The sequence below is a fragment of the Podarcis muralis genome, chromosome 4 (assembly GCF_964188315.1).
Source record: "Podarcis muralis chromosome 4, rPodMur119.hap1.1, whole genome shotgun sequence".
Classification (NCBI taxonomy): domain Eukaryota; kingdom Metazoa; phylum Chordata; class Lepidosauria; order Squamata; family Lacertidae; genus Podarcis; species Podarcis muralis.
Genome location: NC_135658.1, coordinates 2,826,690 through 2,848,579, shown reverse-complemented (window position 1 = coordinate 2,848,579; position 21,890 = coordinate 2,826,690). Strand labels below are relative to the sequence as shown.

Below are 21,890 nucleotides of genomic sequence, written 5' to 3'. Positions count from 1 at the left end.
CATTGCCACGTATGTGCTGGTTGCTGATTGGTTAGCACAAGTACAAAGCAAAGGTTACATATAGGCATCAATCACCAATAGATTAAAGGCTGGAAAAGGGAGCACAGAACTAGACAGGCACGAAAACCTCCTAATTTAAGTATAACTAATGATTAATATACCAAGACTTAAACAATTACCTTCCAATAGACGTGGTCAACTATGCATTAAGAACAGGTCAGAGTGTAATGTTTTCATGACCTCAAACTTAACTGAACATTCTGGGATGATGAGAGAATGTCTTAAGAACGGTTTGTGCAGCATCATGTACAGAAGCAAAGCTTAGCAGCGAGGCTTCCCATCATGCCACAGTCATGTGCAGGAGCAAATGTGTATGAGCAAATTTGTAGAGACGAGTATTCCTATAGGGTATATGTCTGACCACACCCATTTTGCCACAACCACCTCTGGGATGTGGCTCCCAGAAAGCTTTTGATAAGAAAACATGGCCCTGAGGCTGAAAAAGGGTCACCACCACTGAATAAATCCCTGCTTTTTCAGGACTGGAAACCCAGAATAACATGGCATCAAAAGTTCCAGATTTTATTAGGCCAGAGATATGATTAAAATTAGGAAAGAAACTTGGCCATCATTTGTTAAAGCAGTCTATTACAGTATTACATACAGAACAACATAAATATGTCATTTCTGTGTGCAACCTGAGAAACATGGAAGAGATGGAGGAATACTGTAGGTCCTCAGAAATCTCCACTAATTCCATTTCTGGATTTTCATGATCAAAATAAATATCTCCAGTACAAGGGGTGGACATCCAGGGGGTTGTTCTATGTTCAGGACCTTCTTGAGTGGTGCTGACCCATCTTATAATAACCTTTGTGAATCCAGTTGAGGGGTCCTCAGTATGACTGACTCCAGATAGCTCAGGTATGATCATTTATAGGCAATCTTTTATGGAAGCAGGAGGTTCTTCAGTATCAGAAAGTGTATGAATCTTTTTTGTCTAACTCTGGAATGTATATAACAGGAGAACAACCAAGCCTTATGAGGAATGGCTGAGGCAATTTGGTATGTTTAACCTGGAAAAGAGGATATGATAGCCATATTAAACTATCTGAACGGCTGCCACATGGAAGATGGAGCAAGTTTATATCCTGCTTCTCCAGAAGGTTGGATTCAAATGGCATGAAAGAAGACTCCAACTAAACATTTGGAGGAACTTTCTGACAGTAAGAGCAGTTTGATGGGGGAACAGACTCCTTCGGAAGGTGGTGAACTCTCCTTCGTTGGAGATTTTTAAACAGAGGTTGGAGGACCATCCACCAGGGATTGTTCAGCGGTGATTCCAACAATGCATGAGGTTGGGCTGGGTGACCCCTGGGGTTTCCTTCCAGCTCTATGATTCTATGATTCCATGAGGCATTGCGAGCTTCAGGGTGGACCAACAACTGCAGGCAGGACTGATCAAAGATGGCATATAAATCTGTATGGACATTTGACACAACACAGCAGAGTTGTTAGAAGGGGAATGAAATGAGAAGCAGGACTGAGATTTGGATATGCTTCGAGGTTCAGGCTATGGGAAGTCATAAAATCAAAATTACAATTCGGAAGACAATTTGATCTTTTTTATTTTAGTTTTTTATTTTTATTGGATTATGATTTGATATGTTAGTTGGAGGTTTTTTATTGGGAAATTAATATACACCCTAACAAAAAAAAGAGGGGGAATGAAACAACATCAGCCAGCGTGGTGTAGTGGTTAAGAGCGGTGGACTCGTAATCTGGTGAACCGGGTTCGCTTCCCCGCTCCTCCACATGCAGCTGCTGGGTGACCTTGGGCTACTCACACTTCTCTGAAGTCTCTCAGCTCCACTCACCTCACAGAGTGTTTGTGGTGGGGGAGGAAGGGAAAGGAGATCGTGAGCAGCTTTGAGACTCCTTAGGTTAGTGATAAAGCGGGATATCAAATCCAAACTCCTCCTTCTCTTCTTCTCTTTGGACAGGCAGTTTCGCCACCCCCACCCCCTTCCCACTGCATCAATATGGAGATAGTGCTTCCCTTTGGTTTAAGCACTAGATGCTGGGAGTAAACATTTATTCATTCCACTGGTCACTCGTCTTGGTTCCTACTCGAACAGTACATGGACACTTCTACATAACTGTTGTTATTGTGTTTGTGATGTGCGTGGTTCATTCTGTCATGAATGCTTTAGCTGAGTTTCTTGCATTCAGAGGACTGGACTAGATGTCCCTTGGGGTCCCTTTCAACTCTATAATTCTATGATTCATTCAAAACCAATAAAATGTTTGTAAAAGAAAAAAGAAAGATGATGGCTAGATCCAGTGCTTTTTTCCCTGGGGGTACGCAGACCCCTAAACATTTTGTGGATCTTTGTCGGAATCTCTGCTCGGCCAAGCCGATAAGGCCTCATCTTCCTCCGAGCTGAGCCTTTGAAATCGCCTCCGACGTGTATAATGACCTGAGCCTTTGATAAGGCCTCAAGCCCATTCTATCCAGCAGGGTTCCCAGCACAGGGAAGAGACGAGAGGTTTGGTTACATTGTAAAGGGTTTTATTTCTAAACTACGCAGAACAGAAAAGACATCCTCTCTCTATGAAAGCAGAGAGCAACTGAACAAAGGTACAAAGGAAACAGGAAATCACTAACGTCACATCCCGTCTCCCTTTCCCGTGAGACTGCAAGGTCTCTGGAATCTAAACAGAGTCCTGGGACTCCACACAGCTGCAGTGAGAAACAGAAACTAACATCCTCCCCCTTTCTGTGAACACCACTGGGCAGCGTGTCAGTACATTATCAGTACAAACCCAATTCTGTACATAGGTACAGTGTTGATCCTTCGGAACAACCTTAGACAATAAATCAGCAGGAATTTCATTACCTGGCATGTAGGACACCGTTACGAGTCCTTTCTCAACACATTCTCTAGTATGTTGCAGCTTCAATTGCAAGTGCTTCGTGCTTTGCTTACAACCTTCAGAAGTCATAATCTGAATTGGACATTTGACAGGAATTCTCATGTCTTTACACAACTGTAACAACCATTCATAGGCGCCGACTCCATGGGGCCTGAGGGGGCCCGAGCCCCCTCAAAATTTCGTTTGGGGGGGCTCCGCCTCCCCAATAATCTCGGGCGCCCCTCCAGCAGAGCGCCACCGCCGCCCCTCCCCCAGCCCAAAATGCACAGGGTCGGGCTGCATGCCTCCTGCCCTCCCTCCCGAGCAAAAGCTCCACCCAATTTCCTTCGGAGCTGATTAATAGGCGCAGCACGCTCTCCCCTATTCGCTCACGAGGAGGCAGCGCCACTTTATCTGCATATTCATGAGCTTATTTATTATTCATGAGCTTTCGCGGGCTCCCCCAATATTTTTTATAAGTCGGCGCCCCTGCAACCATTCACAATCCACAAGTGAATAAAACAATGCATTCAGTTCAGCTTCACACTTCCGGTTCCGGTCGCGCCCAGCGAAGAAGCGCGGAAAACCCGCTCTCGGTTTTCTGGGCTCTGCAGAGGCTTGGGGAGACGTCAGGGCGAAGCGCACCCCAAAAACCCTAAGGGGGGTACCCTTAGGGGAAAGATACCCAGCAGCGTGGAAGCGGTCGCACCGTTCTCCTGAGTCTGGTACGAGGAGTCAACGAGGACCGCGAACGCGAATTGGGACGGTAACGACTCTGTAGAGCGACGCCTCAAGCTCCAGCTGGAAGAAGCGACGGACCGCCTTAAGAAAGGAACGGAACCCCCCAGCGTTTTTAAGGCGTTTTCTTTTATTTTCATATAAAAACGCAGTGTGCAAGGCGAAAGCCACTCGTGAAGCTGGGCGGTGCCTGGAGGACTTAGGATTGCTTTTGGGAGTCCGCACGGTGGAGGATATAAGATGGCGCAGGCGGAAAGTCGATGGCGTAAGGAGTCTTTGGAAAGTTTGTTTGAGTAAGAATAATCTGTGGTGAGGATCAAAGAAAGGACAGCAGTGGATATTAAGGATCAACCGGACCCTGGTGTGTTTCTCAGTTCGTTTTTTGGGGATGTTCTTGTGGTTTTACAGAGAGATAAGCACTTCCTGGCGTTTATAGCTTATAATTGTTTATTTAAGACCCGGAACGGCTAATTGTCTAAGACACCTTCAGAAGGAGCTTAAGGTCTACTTTGGAGGAAGGACGGTGGCAGGTAAAGGACGAGAAGGCGGTAGCGGGCACAGCAGGCTTAGGGCGAGAGGACCTTAAAGTCTCTGTATCTGCCGCCACATTTTGCTTTTCCGTGTTCGCTTTCCTTCCCCGTGCTTGCCCACCCGCCCTTTTTGGGAGGATACCCCTGGGTGGTTGGAACTAGACAAGGGATCTTAAAAACAAAGGAGGTGACGTGATGCCTAACTGGTGCTTTATAATTTGACTGGGATACCGACTGCGGTATTTGGAACCTGAATTTTGGACGCTGACCATAATCTGGACCATAACTATAATTTGAACTACATCTATAATCTATAACCATAACCTGGACTTGGACAACAAGGGTTAAAAGTGGACTAAGCAGGACTAAACATCTTTAAGTTTGTTTATTAGACTATTAAACTTTTGCCCTTTTGAAGCAGAGCGGGCTGGAGAAGTAGACTGGTAAGGAGTGAAGAAAGGGATCCCCAGGAGTTGGGAAGGTTTGATCCCGTGCCCCCCCCCTCAACCCCTTCTGCTGGACTGCACAAACTGTTGCGTTGGACTGTTTATAGGATCTCTGCCCGGGTCACCTGAATTTTAATTTTGGATCTCTATCCGAGGCAGCTGCTTGATCCGGTTTGGAAATTGGTCTTCTTCTCCTTTTTTCTTTTTTTCTTTTCCCTCTCTTTTATTAATGATAATCTTTGTTTATAATTGTGTTTAACTGGAGGGTTGAAAAGGGAAGGAAACAAGGGTGGGGTTGAAGGTTGAAGCAAATTTTTTAGGTGGTGATAGGAGGAAATGATGGGAAAGGATGGAAAAGACTGGAAGAAAGGGGGTGGGACCCCGGGAGAAAGAAAGCTGTCGAGACAGGAGGAAATTAAAGATTTAGACAATCTGTGGGCTAGAATAAAGGAGGAATTTAAGCAAAATGCAATATATATGGAAAACAAATTGGGAGAGGTTCAGGAGAGGATTGACAAAAAAATAGAAGGAGCAGTTGGTGAACTCTCTACCAAAATTCAAGATCTTTCTGCAAAGTCCAAAATGATTGAGGAATCTAATAAAAAGCTGCAGAAAGAGATGAGGGAACAAAAAAAGGAGACAATGAAGGTAAAAGAAGAGTTGGGGGAGCTGAGTAATTCCCAAGATAAGATCTGGGATAACCTAGCCATGGCAGATATGCGGTTAAAACAGCTTCATCTTAAATTCAGGGGAGTAGTGGAGGACAGGAATGAGGACATAAGAGGGAAGATGATTAAAGAACTTTCCAATTGGCTAGGTTTAAGGGAGGAGGAGATGGCTTCTACCGTAGATAACGTATTTAGAATGACTAAGCCCAAACATTTGAAAGCAAGTAAATTCCTGGGGGACTGCCTGGTGATTTTTAATTCTTTGGAAATGAAAAACTTAATTTTGAGAAAGAGCTATAACAACAGACTAAGAATTGATGGAAGGCCTATCATTATTTATAAAGAAATACCAGTGAGGCTGCTTCGTAAAAGAGAAGGTTATAAACAAGTGGCAGCAGCATTGAAGAGAAACGGGGTCCCATTTCGATGGGAATTCCCGGAGGGGATTAGTTTTTTTTACAAAGAGAAAAAGTTTAGGTTGTTGGACACACAGGAGGCGGACAAGTTTCTGAGAAGATACGAAAAAGATTTGGGAAAGGCAGAGAGCAGAGTAAAGAATAGGGAGGAAGAAGAGGAAGGGGAAATAAGGGGCGGACAGGAGGAAAGGGGGGGAGCAGGGGAGGGGGTAGGAGATTCAGAGGAAGATGATGATGAGGCCGTAGTGGGAGGGGAGACGGCAGAAGAGGGGGAGACCTCAGGAAACAAAGGCGTTTAGATTATAGCCCGCAAACCCGGTTGAAGGTTCAGAAACAGACAAAGGCAAAAAATAACACACACACTAAAATTTTTATCCTGGAATGTAAATGGGTTGAACGACAAGGTTAAAAGGAATAAAGTCGAAAAAGTTGTGAAAAATAAAAAGTATGATGTAATTTGCTTTCAGGAAACACATATTGCTAAGAAACATAAACACATCCTGGTGAATAAAAGGTTAGGAGTAGACTTTATTAATTCTGATGAAGAAAAAAAAAGAGGAGTAGTAATATATGTTAAAGAGAAGTGGGAACCGACCCTGATATGCAAAGATGAGGAAGGAAGAATCCTAGGGGTTCAATTAAATTTCCGGGGGGGGAAAATCAATGTTGTGACGGTATACGCACCGAATTCAAACAGAGCAGAGTTTTTTGAGAAACTCGAAAGTATGTTATTAGAACTGGAAGTCCACAAACTAGTCCTGCTTGGGGACATGAACGGCGTCCCGGTGCCGGATCTGGATAGGAGTGATAAGAAGGGGAAATTGGCTAGGGGGAAATTGCCGAAATCCTTTGATGATATGGAAGGGAATTTAGATTTAATTGATATCTGGAGGCACAAAAACCCCTCCCTTAAACAGTTTACTCACTACTCCGAACCCCATCAGAGCTGGGGTAGAATCGACCAGATCTGGATGACAAGAATACTTTCGCTGAGGGTGAAGAGCTGTAAAATTTATCCCAGGACAATATCTGATCACTGCGCCCTAGACATGGAAATAAAAAATGAAGTGAAGGGACAATATAGGTGGAGAATGTGTGAGAACCTATTTGATAACGAAGAGGTGAGGGAAAAAATTAAAGGTACCCTAAAAGAATACTTAGACTTAAACCTGAACAAAGAAACCCCTATAGACGTGGTTTGGGACGCCAGTAAGGCGGTGCTGAGGGGTTTCCTAATACAACAAAACAGTCACAGAAAAAAGGTAAGGGAACGTAAGAAAGAGGACATCCTCTCTCAATTGAGAAATTACGAGAGAAAATTGGTTATAAACCCAACAGATGATGATGCCATCCGAGCCTCTAGGGTGCTTCAATCTCAATACTCGGCAATACTAAATCAGGAGATAGAATGGAAAATTAAATTCACAAAGCAAAGATATTTCGAATCGGCAAATAAAATGGGGAAGCTATTGGCTTGGCAGTTAAGAAAAAGAAAGAAACAAAATGTGATAAATAAAATAATAATAGAGGATAACACCATAGAAGACCCAGAGGAGATAGAAAACAGGTTTACCCAATTTTTTGAAAAGTTGTACGAAGGAGGAAGAGAAAATAGTGTCGAAATTAAGAACTACCTGGATCATATTGAGAGGAGATATATAACAGAGGAGGATAGGATACATCTGAATAAGGAGATCACAGTAAATGAGATAAAGGAAGCCATCGGTAGGATGAAGATGGGGAAGGCCCCAGGTCCAGATGGCTTATCTGCAAAATATTACAAAACATTAGGGGAGTACCTAGCCCCAGTGCTTAAAGATGTGATCAATAACATTCTCCAGGGAGGGAAGATCCCCGAGTCGTGGAAAATGGCTTATATAACCTTGATCCCAAAATCAGAGAAAGAAAAAACAGATGTAAAAAATTATAGACCAATCTCTTTGCTTAATAACGATTATAAGATCTTTGCCGATATCATGGCTGGCAGACTTAAGAAGCTCCTAACAAAGCATATACACAAAGATCAAGCAGGATTTCTCCCTAACAGACACCAGAAAGAAAATGTCCGCCACATACTAGACATCATTGAATACTTAGATATGAGAATAGACGTCCCTGCAGCACTGATCTTTATAGATGCCGAAAAGGCTTTTGATAATGTTTCTTGGGAATTTTTATCACAATGCCTGGAGAAGGCAGGTATTGAAGGTCCCTACATGAATGGTATAAGGGCAATATATTCAGAGCAGCAGGCCAGGTTGATTATAAATGAAAATTTGACTAAACCCTTTAAGATTAAGAAAGGTACAAGGCAGGGCTGCCCTTTGTCCCCCTTGTTATTTATAATGATATTGGAAGTAATCGCAAATAGAATAAGAGAGGCAGTAAATGTGAGGGGGATAAAAATTGGAAAGAAGGAATTCAAGCTTAAAGCCTATGCCGATGATTTGGTCCTGTCCATGGAGAATCCAGTGGACAGTACAAGTAGGGTAATAGAACTCTTAGAGGAATTTGGCAGACTGTCGGGCTTCAGATTAAACAGGAAAAAAACAAAAATTCTAACTAAGAATATGACAGAACAGGATAAAATCCAACTGGAAGAAAAAAGTGGTATTACAATTGTGAACAAAGTCAAATACTTGGGAATTTGGCTCTCACCAAAAAACATAAATTTGGTTGAGGATAATTATAGCAAGGCCTGGCAGGATATCAAAAAAGATATGGACACCTGGCACAGACTGAAACTATCATGGACAGGGAGAATGTCTGCAATTAAGATGTGTATCCTTCCGAGACTACTATTTCTGTTTCAAAATATTCCGATTATTAAAGGTACCTCCCTCTTTAAGAACTGGCAAAAAACCCTGACCAAGTACATCTGGCAGGGAAAGAGAGCCAGAATAAAGTTTAAATATCTGACAGATTCAAGAGAGAGATGCGGTTTTGCAGCCCCGAATATTAGGCTCTATTATGAAGCATCCTGCCTATGTTGGATAAAGGAGTGGGCCACCCTCCAAAATACAGACTTATTGGACTTGGAGGGCTTTAATATTAGATTCGGGTGGCATGCCTACCTCTGGCAAGAGAAAGGAGAAGTTCATAGAGGCTTCTCCAACCATGTAATTAGAGGCCCACTACTAGAGGTGTGGAAGAGGTATAAAAAAGTGATCGAAAAAGGCATTCCAGGGTGGCTGTCTCCAATTGATATTATTAAAAGTAAGAGAATAAACATGATTGATGAAAGATGTACATATGAGGACCTTTTAGTGAAGACAGAAGCAGGATGGAAGGTGAAGCCCTATGAGCAGCTGAAAGACAGAATAAAAGAGTGGCTGCTCTACCATCAGATTAATGCTTTATGGGGCGAGCATAAGAGAGTGGGTTTTAGTGGAAAAAAATCAAGGTTTCAGGTGGAAATTTTGGAGAGTAATGAAAAACTTCTCTCCAAAATGTACAAACAATTATTGGAGTGGGATACTAAGGAGGATCTGATGAAGGGAGCGTTGGTAAAATGGGAAAAAGACCTTGGTCATAACATAGAGTATAAAAACTGGCAGATATTGTGGACAAAAGGTGTAAAATTCACAGCATGTGTAGCCCTACGTGAAAACTTAGAGAAAATGATATATCGCTGGTACTTGACCCCAGTAATGCTAAGAAAGATGTATAATAATGTTGATAACACCTGTTGGAGATGTAGGGACAGGGTCGGGACCTTTTTCCATATTTGGTGGACCTGTGATGTGGTGAAGGAATTCTGGAAGCAAATACATGAAGAATTGAAAAAAAAATTGAGATATAATTTTCCTAAAACCCCTGAGTTGTTTCTTTTAGGAATGATTGGTAAAGAAATAAAGAAAATAGATCAAACCTTTATTCAATATGCTATGGCAGCGGCAAGAATTCTAATTGCACAAAAATGGAAAACTCCTGATGTACCCACGGTTGGAGAGTGGCAAATGAGGTTATACCAATATATCGAATTAGCGAGATTAACCCAAAAAATAAGACAAAATAACACAGTTAAACTCAAAGACGAATGGAACAAATTTCTAATTTATTTTGAAAGCAGCCAGGGATTAAACAATTTATCAATCGACGATAATTAAAAGCATTGACGTATAGCGTTTTAGTAATACTGCGAATCAATGTAAGATTATGTATTTCCAAAATCGAGTTGGACGGAAGTTTTGTATTTGTACTATTGTATGTTACTTTTTCTTTCTTTCTTTCTTCTTTACTATTTCTTTCTTCTTTTTCTTTTTCTTTCTTTTTTTCCCCTATTTCCTTCTATGATGGAAATTTTTATGCGTGTATATATCTGAATAATGATGTAAAGAGTGTATCTTTCCTAAATAAAGAAAATTAATAATAATAATAAAAAAAGAGTCCACACGCTGTTGTTCTAAACTAACAGCTTTATTTACAGCAGAACAGTAAAAATAAACAAACCATCCGAGACAGCAGTCATCTTGCTTCCTTGCCTGGCAGCAAAAGCGAAAGTCAGACAGAACAAAGAAACAGCTTCTCCAGAAGTTGGAGACAGCTCCTCCCCAGAACAGGCAGGACGATGGGTTCTGAGCTGTTAACCCTGTAAGCTCCGATTCCCCATCACACCCCCTCTCGTCCTGCACTGCTGGGGGCTCGTAGGTTTCACCACTTACCCCAAACACAGACCTTTACAGAACTCCCCATGATGCTGAAAGCTCAAAGGTTTCATGACCCCATCTGCCAGGTTCTTCTGGCTTGGACAGTACTGCAATCTCACCAAGCCTAACTGGATACTCTGACACATTCTGGAAATGGATGTCTAGGTGTTTGGTTCTGGCCTTAAACTGCCCAGACTCTGCCAACTTCAGACAGGGTTGATTGTCCTCCCACACCGTGACAGGCAAACAACAATCCCTGCAGATTTCTTGAACCAAACAAACATAGAATTCCAATTCCCTGCAAAGCTCAGACAGCGCACTGAATTCAGCTTCAGTAAAGGAAAGCGCAATGAGACTTTGCTTCCGGGTGTGATAGCCTGGGATGCAGATTCAGATGCTGAACCTAAGGAATCCCAACCTGAACAGGATTCCCTGCCTCCAGAAGCAGATGAGCCACACACTAATATGTTTTCTCCACAGTATGAATTCTTTGATGCGAAGTGAGATTGGAGCTTTCAGTGAAGCTCTTTCCACATTCCACACACTGATAGGGTTTCTCCCCTGAATGAATTCTCTGATGCTTAGTGAGATCCGAGCTCGTACTGAAGCTCTTTCCACATTCCACACACTGATAGGGTTTCTCCCCTGTATGAATTCTCTGATGGAAAGTGAGATCAGAGCTCTGACTGAAGCTCTTTCCACATTCCACACACTGATAGGGTTTCTCCCCTGTATGAATTCTTTGATGGGAAGTGAGAGAGGAGCTTTCAGTGAAGCTCTTTCCACATTCCACACACTGATAGGGTTTCTCCCCAGTATGAATTCTTTGATGGGAAGTGAGAGAGGACCTCTTCCTGAAGCTCTTTCCACATTCCACACACTGATAGGGTTTCTGCCCTGTATGAATTCTTTGATGGGAAGTGAGATTGTGGCTGTGACAAAAGTTCTTTCCACATTCCACACACTGATAGGGTTTCTCCCCTGTATGAATTCTTTGATGCAAAGTGAGATTGGAGCTCTGACTGAAGCTCTTTCCACATTCCACACACTGATAGGGTTTCTCCCCTGTATGAATTCTTTGATGGGAAGTGAGACTGGCGCTCTGACTGAAGCTCTTTCCACATTCCACACACTGATAGGGTTTCTCCCCTGTATGAATTCTTTGATGCGAAGTGAGATAGGAACTCTTTCTGAAGCTCTTTCCACATTCCACACACTGATAGGGTTTCTCCCCAGTATGAATTCTTTGATGGGAAGTGAGTTTGGAGCTCTTCCTGAAGCTCTTTCCACATTCCACACACTGATAGGGTTTCTCCCCAGTATGAATTCTTTGATGCGAAGTGAGAGTGGAGCTTTCAATGAAGCTCTTTCCACATTCCACACACTGATAGGGTTTCTCCCCAGTATGAATTCTTTGATGGGAAGTGAGAGAGGAGCTGTGACTGAAGCTCTTTCCACATTCCACACACTGATAGGGTTTCTCCCCAGTATGAATTCTTTGATGCGAAGTGAGTTTGGAGCTATAAGTGAAGCTCTTTCCACATTCCACACACTGATAGGGTTTCTCCCCAGTATGAATTCTTTGATGGGAAGTGAGACTGGCGCTCTGACTGAAGCTCTTTCCACATTCCACACACTGATAGGGTTTCTCCCCTGTATGAATTCTTTGATGCGAAGTGAGATAGGAACTCTTTCTGAAGCTCTTTCCACATTCCACACACTGATAGGGTTTCTCCCCAGTATGAATTCTTTGATGGGAAGTGAGTTTGGAGCTATGAACGAAGCTCTTTCCACATTCCACACACTGATAGGGTTTCTCCCCAGTATGAATTCTTTGATGCAAAGTGAGATTGGAGCTCTGACTGAAGCTCTTTCCACATTCCACACACTGATAGGGTTTCTCCCCAGTATGAATTCTTTGATGGGAAGTGAGTTTGGAGCTATGAACGAAGCTCTTTCCACATTCCACACACTGATAGGGTTTCTCCCCAGTATGAATTCTTTGATGCAAAGTGAGATTGGAGCTCTGACTGAAGCTCTTTCCACATTCCACACACTGATAGGGTTTCTCCCCAGTATGAATTCTTTGATGGGAAGTGAGAGAGGAGCTGTGACTGAAGCTCTTTCCACATTCCACACACTGATAGGGTTTCTCCCCAGTATGAATTCTTTGATGCGAAGTGAGTTTGGAGCTATAAGTGAAGCTCTTTCCACATTCCACACACTGATAGGGTTTCTCCCCAGTATGAATTCTTTGATGGGAAGTGAGTTTGGAGCTCTTACTGAAGCTCTTTCCACATTCCGCAAACTGATAGGGTTTCTCCCCTGTATGAATTCTCTGATGGGAAGTGAGATCGGTGCTCCTACTGAAGCTCTTTCCACATTCCACGCACTGATAGGGTTTCTCCCCTGTATGAATTCTCTGATGCCTAGTGAGAGAGGAGCCCTGACTGAAGCTCTTTCCACATTCCATGCACTGATAGGGTTTCTCCCCTGTATGAATTCTCTGATGCTTAGTGAGACCCGAGCTCGAACTGAAGCTCTTTCCACTTTCCACACACTGATAGAGTTTCTTTCCAAGGATATTTTGTTGATGGGAAGTGGAATGGGAGCGCTGACTGCAGCTTTCTCCACACTCCAAATTTTCACGTGGCTTTTCCTCTCTGGGGATTTTATCGTGGTCACCTTTGTTCTTGATTTCATCATAATCTGCAATGGAGACAAAAAGGGATTAGAGCCTCAAGAACAAATGGAGAAGAAATTAAGGGAGTTCAGTGTGTGTTTCTTACCTTTGTTGTTTGTCAATAACCAACATATTTATTATCAGATTTTGTTGAGTTGTTGACTGCTGCTTTGTTTACTATAGAGTAGTGGCCAAAATTGTGGAAGACTTTTGCAGAAAAGTTTATTTCAGAGGTTTGATGGCTCATAACACTGCTTCTTTTGGACTAATATCATACAATTATGTATCAACGGAAATTGTTCATTTACCCATATTCTATCTAATGTTATAGCCAAATAACCAGAAAAAGGAAGCACAACTTGCTTAGGTTGACTGTGTGTCTTTTTGTGGTTTTTTTGTGTTCTTGTAAAACATAATAAAATTATAGAAATGGCACAAAGAGTTGACTGGTCATCCAGAAAGCGATGTAAAATTGTACTGTTTAATGAACAATGCTACAGTTATGAAGAAACTGATGAAAGATAAGGAAAAACTTAACCAGACTGGCCATTATATATTTTTGAAGAGGTATCAGGAGACTTAGTCACTATAAAATCAGACCGGTAAAGGCAGGGAAAGGTGCACAAAGGCAAGTAACGATGGACGAGTGGAGAGACTGTCCCTACATGACAGAAGAAAATCATCTGGGTGTATACAAGATGACATGGCGCAATTTAATGTGAAGTTGAGTGCAAGGACTGGTCAAAATGTTATAATTCTAAGGAATAAGCCATTGTCATCTCACAAGCAAAGGTTGAAAAGATTAAACCCATGTTAACTGGACAGCTGAACAATGGAACAGTGTTATTTGGAGCAATGAGACCCAAATCTCATTGCTTGGTAGTGATGGCATAACATACACGAGGAGAAGAATCAGATAAGATTTACATCCACTTGCATTACACCGACCACGAAACACTCAGATATTGTGTTGATCTGGGGTTGTATGGCAGCAAAAGGTGTGGGCAAAATTTACATCATTAATGGGGATGTAAATGCCCTAAAATGCATAAATGAAAGACTTGCGCACAAACTGAAGCGTTCCTCAGGTGATCTTTTCCCAGATGCTGAAGCACGTTGTCAGGGAACTGTCCTCGGTTCAGGAGGGAGAGAGGAAAAGCCGAATGGATTACAGAGAGCCTCCAGGGATCATGGGAAGCAGCTCCTCTTCAACAGAGCAGAATAAACACGCCTCCAGTGGAGCGGCGCTGCAGGAGTCGGAAGAGGCAAGACAGTGCCAGGACAACTTGCCTGGGCAGAGTGGGGAGGAGAGGGGTCCTCTGTTACCCACACCCTCCTTGCGCAGAAAGCATCCGCGCAGAGAGGGGAGGTGCAGACTGGGAGTCAAGAAGCTGCTTTGCTGGGGAAAGTTTAGGAACCGCCCACTCACGGATTCTGCCAACGACTGAGCCAGCCACAGGAGAGTGGCGCTCCGGATGGATAAGGTTTATTTTGGCAGCAAAAGCAAGGCTTCACAGCTAAGCAGGGAGATATTTGCCTGCTTGCTCTCGAGCAACCCCTTGGAAACATTACACACACACACACACACACACACACACACATATATATTCTATTTTATACTTCAACAGGATTCCGCTCCATGTCATGTTGCTGCTGTGTGCAAAAGGTGCTTTCAATATTTCACTGCCGGAATGGCCTGGGAATAGCCCAAACTTTAACCCAATCAGAAATCTATGGAGCCGACTAAAGAAACTTGTTAGTCAGAAGCAACCCAGCAATAAAGTCCAATTAACAGAGGCAATAATTTAATCTTGGTTTCACTTTATTACAGCTGCAGTACTAAAAACTTGGTTCATATCATGGGAAGGCATTGTAAGGCCTTAATTAAAGCTAAAGGTTGCCAATGGGTATGACTGCTGTTCTCATAAATACTCCTTCATAAAAGTTCTTTCATTACATTCTTCATTAGATTATCCTTCATTGATATATAATTTTATAGTATTACTCCACACAAAAGTGGTGTTATGAGCCATCAAACCTCAGAAATACACTTTTCACAAAAGGTTTCCACAATTTTGGCTACATAAATAGATCAGACTATTATTTATGCTTCATGTTTATATATGTGTTGGAATCCGCCCAGAGTGGCTTGGGCAACCCAGCCAAATGGGCAGGGTATAAATAAAAAATATTATTATTTGGATTTGTAACTGGCTTGGATTTGTAACTGGCTGACTGACCGAACCCAAAGAGTGCTCATCAATGGTTCCTCTTCATCCTGGAGAAGAGTGACTAGTGGGGTGCCACAGGGTTCTGTCTTGGGCCCGGTCTTATTCAACATCTTTATCAACGACTTGGATGATGGACTCAAGGGCATCCTGATCAAATTTGCAGATGACATCAAACTGGGAGGGGTGGCTAACACCCCAGAGGACAGGATCACACTTCAAAACGACCTTGACAGATTAGAGAACTGGGCCAAAACAAACAAGATGAATTTTAACAGGGAGAAATGTAAAGTATTGCACTTGGGCAAAAAAAATGAGAGGCACAAATACAAGATGGGTGACACCTGGCTTGAGAGCAGTACATGTGAAAAGGATCTAGGAGTCTTGGTTGACCACAAACTTGACATGAGCCAACAGTGTGACGTGGCAGCTAAAAAAGCCAATGCAATTCTGGGCTGCATCAATAGGAGTATAGCATCTAGATCAAGGGAAGTAATAATGCCACTGTATTCTGCTCTGGTCAGACCTCACCTGGAGTACTGTGTCCAGTTCTGGGCACCACAATTCAAGAAGAACACTGACAAACTGGAACGTGTTCAGAGGAGGGCAACCAAAATGGTCAAAGGCCTGGAAACGATGCCTTATGAGGAACGGCTAAGGGAGCTGGGCATGTTTAGCCTGGAGAAGAGGAGGTTAAGGGGTGATATGATAGCCATGTTCAAATATATAAAAGGATGTCACATAGAGGAGGGAGAAAGGTTGTTTTCTGTTGCTCCAGAGAAGCGGACACGGAGCAATGGATCCAAACTACAAGAAAGAAGATTCCACCTAAACATTAGGAAGAACTTCCTGACAGTAAGAGCTGTTCGACAGTGGAATTTGCTGCCAAGGAGTGTGGTGGAGTCTCCTTCTTTGGAGGTCTTTAAGCAGAGGCTTGACACCCATATGTCAGGAGTGCTCTGATGGTGTTTCCTGCTTGGCAGGGGGTTGGACTCGATGGCCCTTGTGGTCTCTTCCAACTCTATGATTCTATGATTCTACTACAGTGTTACATTGATTTGAGAACAGTTCTGTTCTGGAAAAGATTAAGTTTGTAAACCATCTTCATCATCATCATCATCATCATCATCATCATCACTGCTACTACTACCTGAGATTCAATAAGTCTAGCTCTTCTCTGGGATGAATTTTGTTTGGCCCAACCATGGCATCCCCTCCATCTCCATTGTCAGTCATTTCTTTCATAGAATCATAGAGTTGGAAGAGACCACAAGAGCCATCGAGTCCAACCCCCTGCCAAGCAGGAAACACCATCAGAGCACTCCTGACATATGGTTGTCAAGCCTCTGCTTAAAGACCTCCAAAGAAGGAGACTCCACCACACTCCTTGGCAGCAAATTCCACTGTCAAACAGCTCTTACTGTCAGGAAGTTCTTCCTAATGTTTTTGATCAACCCAAGACTGACAGGAGCAAATACAAAACCAGAAAACCTGAAGCTACGTATGTGGTGTCCGGTACGTTTCCACAGCTCTCTGGGATGAATTTTGTTTGGCCCAACCATGGCATCCCCTCCATCTCCATTGTCAGTTGTTTCTTTGGTCAACCCAAGACTGACAGGAGCAAAAACAAAAACAGAAAACCTGAAGCTCCACAATTTCTGGACTTGTAGCAGAGCGGCACAGTGAGTGCTGCTTGTGTGTGTGAGCTTGCAGAGTCCAATACACTGCTGTTCCTCTAAATAAGAAAGCTTTATTGTATGTTCAGCAAGATAAACCATCGGAAGATGCAGACGTTGCGTCTTCCATGTCTCAGCAGAAAACGAAAGTCAGAAAGAACGAAGAAACAGCTTTCCCGGATGTTGAGAAAGCTCCTCCCCAGATGCAGGACATTCTGAGCTGTTAACCCTGTAAGCTCTAAAGCTCACAACTTATCTTTCCTAACAATTCTGAAGCTGACATTTAAGATGGCCTGGGCAGTTCAGACCAGCCTGATCGTGGTAGGAAAAGGAATAATTTGAGGAAGATTGTTCAAAGAAAAAACGGTAAGTTACTGTTTATTGTGGGGGTGTTAGGTTCCCAGGTGTTATAGGGGGCACTGTTGAGCTCTGTGAAAATATATGAGGTTGGTTCCATAGAGGTATGTGTTGAATTTCCAGGCTGATATGATGATCCCACAGGGAGCCTTACCAAGAGAGGCCACGATCCCACGAGTCTCCTCCATGACGTCCTTATGCAGAGCTCTCTGGTCAGGATCCAGGAACGCCCACTCCTCGTCCGTGAAACGAATGGTGACATCTTCAAAGCAGACTGGACCCTAAAAGAAAAAGGGAAATGTCCTCCTCTGAGACAGCAGAAATATGATCTGCTACACAATGCTCTGTTGTTTCCTTCCTGTAAATAATAATAATAATAATAATAATAATAATAATAATAATAATAATAATTTATTATTTATACCCCGCCCATCTGGCTGGGTTGCGGTGTTGTTTCAATAGGATTGCTAGCTGCACATTTTATTTATGGATGCTTATTTTATTCTGCCTTTTAATTATGGGTATCCGTCTTTGTGCAAATAGGTGGTACTCCACCTTGTGGTTTTCAAGTCACTCTGCCTACGCAAGCATTCCAGTTTCCCCGATGGAAGGATCCACTTTCTCCTCTCCTCGTGAGTTGTTCTGGGGAGGTTCCCTCCCAATGCCCTAGGGCCAAATTCAAGGGGTTCATGGGGGCATGGAGAGGGGGAGGGGAGGAATGGGGGGCAGGCTCCATTTTCCAGCTGATGGCGCTGGTTAGGTGAATCCAGGCCACTATTTGTTCTCATTTGTCCACTGCTTAGAAACCAATTTTTGCATTCAGTGATCAGTCTAGAAATAATATAAGCCTATTTTGGATGGCCCCCTTCATAGATCACTGCCTTGCCATGGCGAAGGGGCTTGAATAACTCAGAAAAGCTATGAGCTATGTGGTGCAGGGCCACCCAAGATGGACAGGTCATAGTGGAGAGTTTTGACCAAACGTGATCCACCTGGAGCAGGAACCGGTAAGCCACTCCAGTATCCCTGCCAAGAAAACTCCATGGACAAAGACAACAGGGATATAAAAGTTATGACGCTGGAAGATGAGCCCCTCAGGTCGGAAGGCGTCCAACATGCTACTGAGGAAGAGCGGAGGGCAAGTACAAGTAGATTCAGAGCTGATGAAGCGGCTGGGCCAAAGCCGAAAGGATGCTCAGTTGCGGATATGCCTGGAAGCGAAAGGAAAGTCCAGTGCTGTAAAGAAAAATATTGCATAGGAACCTGGAATGTAAGAACCATGAACCTTGGTAAGTTGGATGTGGTCAAAAATGAGATGGCAAGAATAAATATTGACATCCTGGGCATCAGTGAACTAAAATGGATGGGAATGGGCGAATTTAGTTCGGATGACCATCACATCTACTACTGTGGGCAAGAATCCTGTAAAAGAAATGGAGTGGCCCTTAGAGTCAACAAAAGAGTGGCGAAAGCTGTACTAGGATGCAATCTCAAAAATGATAGAATGATCTCGATACGAATCCAAGGCAGACCTTTTAACATCACAGTAATCCAAGTTTATGCACCAACCACTGGTGCTGAAGAAACTGAAAATGACCAATTCTATGAAGACTTACAACACCTTATAGAAATGACACCAAAGAGGGATGTTCTTCTCATTATAGGGGATTGGAATGCTAAAGTAGGGAGTCAAGAGATAAAAGGAACAACTGGCAAGTTTGGCCTTGGAGTTCAAAACGAAGCAGGGCAAAGGCTAATAGAGTTCTGCCAAGAGAACAAGCTGGTCATCACAAACACTCTTTTCCAACAACACAAGAGACGACTCTACACATGGACATCACCAGATGGGCAGCATCGAAATCAGATTGATTATATTCTCTGCAGCCAAAGATGGAGAAGCTCTATACAGTCAGCAAAAACAAGACCTGGAGCTGACTGTGGCTCAGATCATCAGCTTCTTATAGCAAAATTCAAGCTTAAACTGAAGAAAGTAGGAAAAACCACTGGGCCGGTAAGATACAATCTAAATCAAATCCCAAATCCCTTATGAATACATAGTGGAAGTGAGGAACAGGTTTAAGGATTTAGATTTGGTGGATAGAGTGCCTGAAGAACTATGGATGGAGGCTCGTAACATTATACAAGAGGCAGCAACTAAAACCATCCCAATGAAAAGTAAATGCAAGAAAGCAAAGTGGCTGTCCAACGAGGCCTTACAAATAGCGGGGGAGAGAAGGCAAGCAAAATGCGAGGGAGATAGTGAAAGATACAGGAAACTGAATGCAGATTTCCAAAGAATAGCAAGGAGAGACAAGAAGGCCTCCTTAAACAAGCAATGCAAAGAAATAGAGGAAAACAATAGAATGGGAAAAACCAGAAATCTGTTCAAGAAAATTGGAGATATGAAAGGAACATTTTGTACAAAGATTTTCATAATAAAAGACAAAAGTAGAAAGGACCTATCAGAAGCAGAAGACATCAAGAAGAGGTGGCAAGATCAGTCTACATCCCAATCCCAAAGAAGGGCAGTGCCAAAGAATGCTCCAACTACCGCACAATTGCACTCATTTCACACGCTAGCAAGGTTATGCTTAAAATTCTACAAGGCAGGCTCAAGCAGTATGTGGACCAAGAACTCCCAGAAGTGCAAGCTGGATTTAGAAGAGGCAGAGGAACCAGAGACCAAATTGCAAACATGCGCTGGATTATGGAGAAAGCTAGAGAGTTCCAGAAAGACATCTACTTCTGCTTCATTGACTATGCAAAAGCCTTTGACTGTGTCGACCACAGCAAACTATGGCAAGTTCTTAAAGAAATGGGAGTTCCTGATCACCTCATCTACAGTTAGAACTGGATATGGAACAACTGATTGGTTCAAAATTGGGAAAGGAGTACGACAAGGCTGTATATTGTCCCCCTGCTTATTTAACTTATATGCAGAATTCATCATGCGAAAGGCTGGGCTGGATGAATCCCAAGCCGGAATTAAGATCGCCGGAAGAAATATCAACAACCTCAGATATACAGATGACACAACCTTGATGGCAGAAAGTGAGGAGGAATTAAAGAACCTTTTAATGAGGGTGAAAGAGGAGAGCACAAAATATGGTCTGAAGCTCAACATCAGAAAAGCGAATATCATGGCCACTGGTCCCATCACCTCCTGGCAAATAGAAGGGGAAGAAATGGAAGCAGTAAGAGCTTTTACTTTCTTGGGCTCCATGATCACTGCAGATGGTGACAGCAGTCACAAAATTAAAAGACGCCTGCTCCTTGGGAGAAAGGTGATGGCATACCTAGACAGCATCTTAAAAAGCAGAGACATCGGGACTTCCGGTCGGCGCCAGCATTTAATGGCGGTCCTCCCTCCGAGCTCCGGAGGAGGACTGCTTCGCGAGTTCGGGTCTGACCCGCTACGGCAAGCGGGGGACCCCTAAAATCACAGGCGCGGAAGCCTGTGAACAAGGAGACTCGGTGGGCACCAGAAGCGCCCCCTTACTGCGAAATAGCCTTTTTAAAGGCTCCGGAACGGCATCGGGAGAGCGCGGTGCTGAGAGTCGCAACCCCGCTCGCGGAGCGAAGCCGTGTCGCCATGAACAGAGAGCGCTGATTCCTTCCTGTAAATTGAAATTGGATCGAAAAACCCGTGAGTAGGATTGAACGATTATCTGGACTTTAAAAATTTAAAAATCTGAAATTTGGCCGGAAACGGGGAAGGTTAAAATTAAGGAAGTCTGCCTTCCCCCGACTGCATGACAGATAAAGCAACGAAAATATAAAGCTGCATCTGAATGAAAATACTGTAGGACTGTTTAAGCCTGGCATCGGACACGAACCTCCTCTCTAGCAAGCAGGGGCAGAGGGGAGAAAAAGCAACTTTATTAACCTGCATGACCTATTTGAAAGAGAAAAGTTTTCCGCTGTCTTAATCCCCTGAAACGGACTGCCAAAATAAGACACCAGGACAGAGAACTGATTTTAGAAACTTGTTACAAAGCTACATAGTTGATATTCTACCTGATACAAAGTTTTGGGGCTTTGCTGCCACAACATATTGGACTGTGTTGACAGAGAAACTACATAGAAAAAGTGTTGCAGCATTTATATTGAAGTTTCCTGGTTTCTTTGTTCTTAGTTCTGTGTTTCCTTCACTTGGACATTTTGTTTTGCTCCCTCTAGAGGGTTGAGAAGTAACAGTTGCAAAGCAACAGATTAAGACAGTGGGATTTTCCATCAGGGAACTGCTCCTGTGAGAACGTCCTTGGGACATGAGCGGCCCAGCGGATGAGATAACCACTAGAGCTAAAGCAAAACAACAACAACAAAAGAAAAGAGGCTCAATATCAAGCCTAACACCGACAGGAGCAGCTGGGCAAGAAAAAGTGACAGCTGTTTCCATGGATTCAATGACACAGGCGTTACTCAAGATAAATCAATCTTTAGAAGCTTTGACAAAGCAGAGTACAGAAAATTCACAAAAATTAACAGAACTAACAGCAAGGTTGGACTTGAATACGAAAAGTGTGACTTCTAATACGGAATCTATAAATAAACTGATTGAAGAAAACTCTGCAACACGTAAA

At 43.1% G+C, this 21,890-nt stretch overlaps 2 protein-coding genes across 7 annotated transcripts in view; one reads left to right on the top strand and one right to left on the bottom strand.

Annotated features, from left to right (window-relative positions):
- Nucleotides 1-21,890, bottom strand: part of LOC114595223 (uncharacterized) — a 646,585-nt gene that overhangs the window by 215,353 nt on the left and 409,342 nt on the right. For 2 of the 6 annotated variants that reach the window (XM_077927837.1, XM_077927838.1), the window contains 2 exons: nt 17,462-17,588; nt 9,753-13,072 (listed from right to left, as the gene is read on the bottom strand). The exons of 3 other annotated variants lie outside the window; for them this stretch is intronic. In XM_077927837.1, the coding sequence (XP_077783963.1) occupies nt 10,824-13,072; nt 17,462-17,588 (2,376 nt within the window). In that variant the 3' untranslated portion in view covers nt 9,753-10,823. Of the gene's footprint in view, nt 1-9,752; nt 13,073-17,461; nt 17,589-21,890 lie in introns of those variants that run through there. One more of the 6 variants, XM_077927839.1, reaches the window with a different exon arrangement.
- LOC144327580 (uncharacterized) overlaps nt 1-21,890 on the top strand; it is a 290,636-nt gene that overhangs the window by 136,012 nt on the left and 132,734 nt on the right. The window lies entirely within an intron of this gene.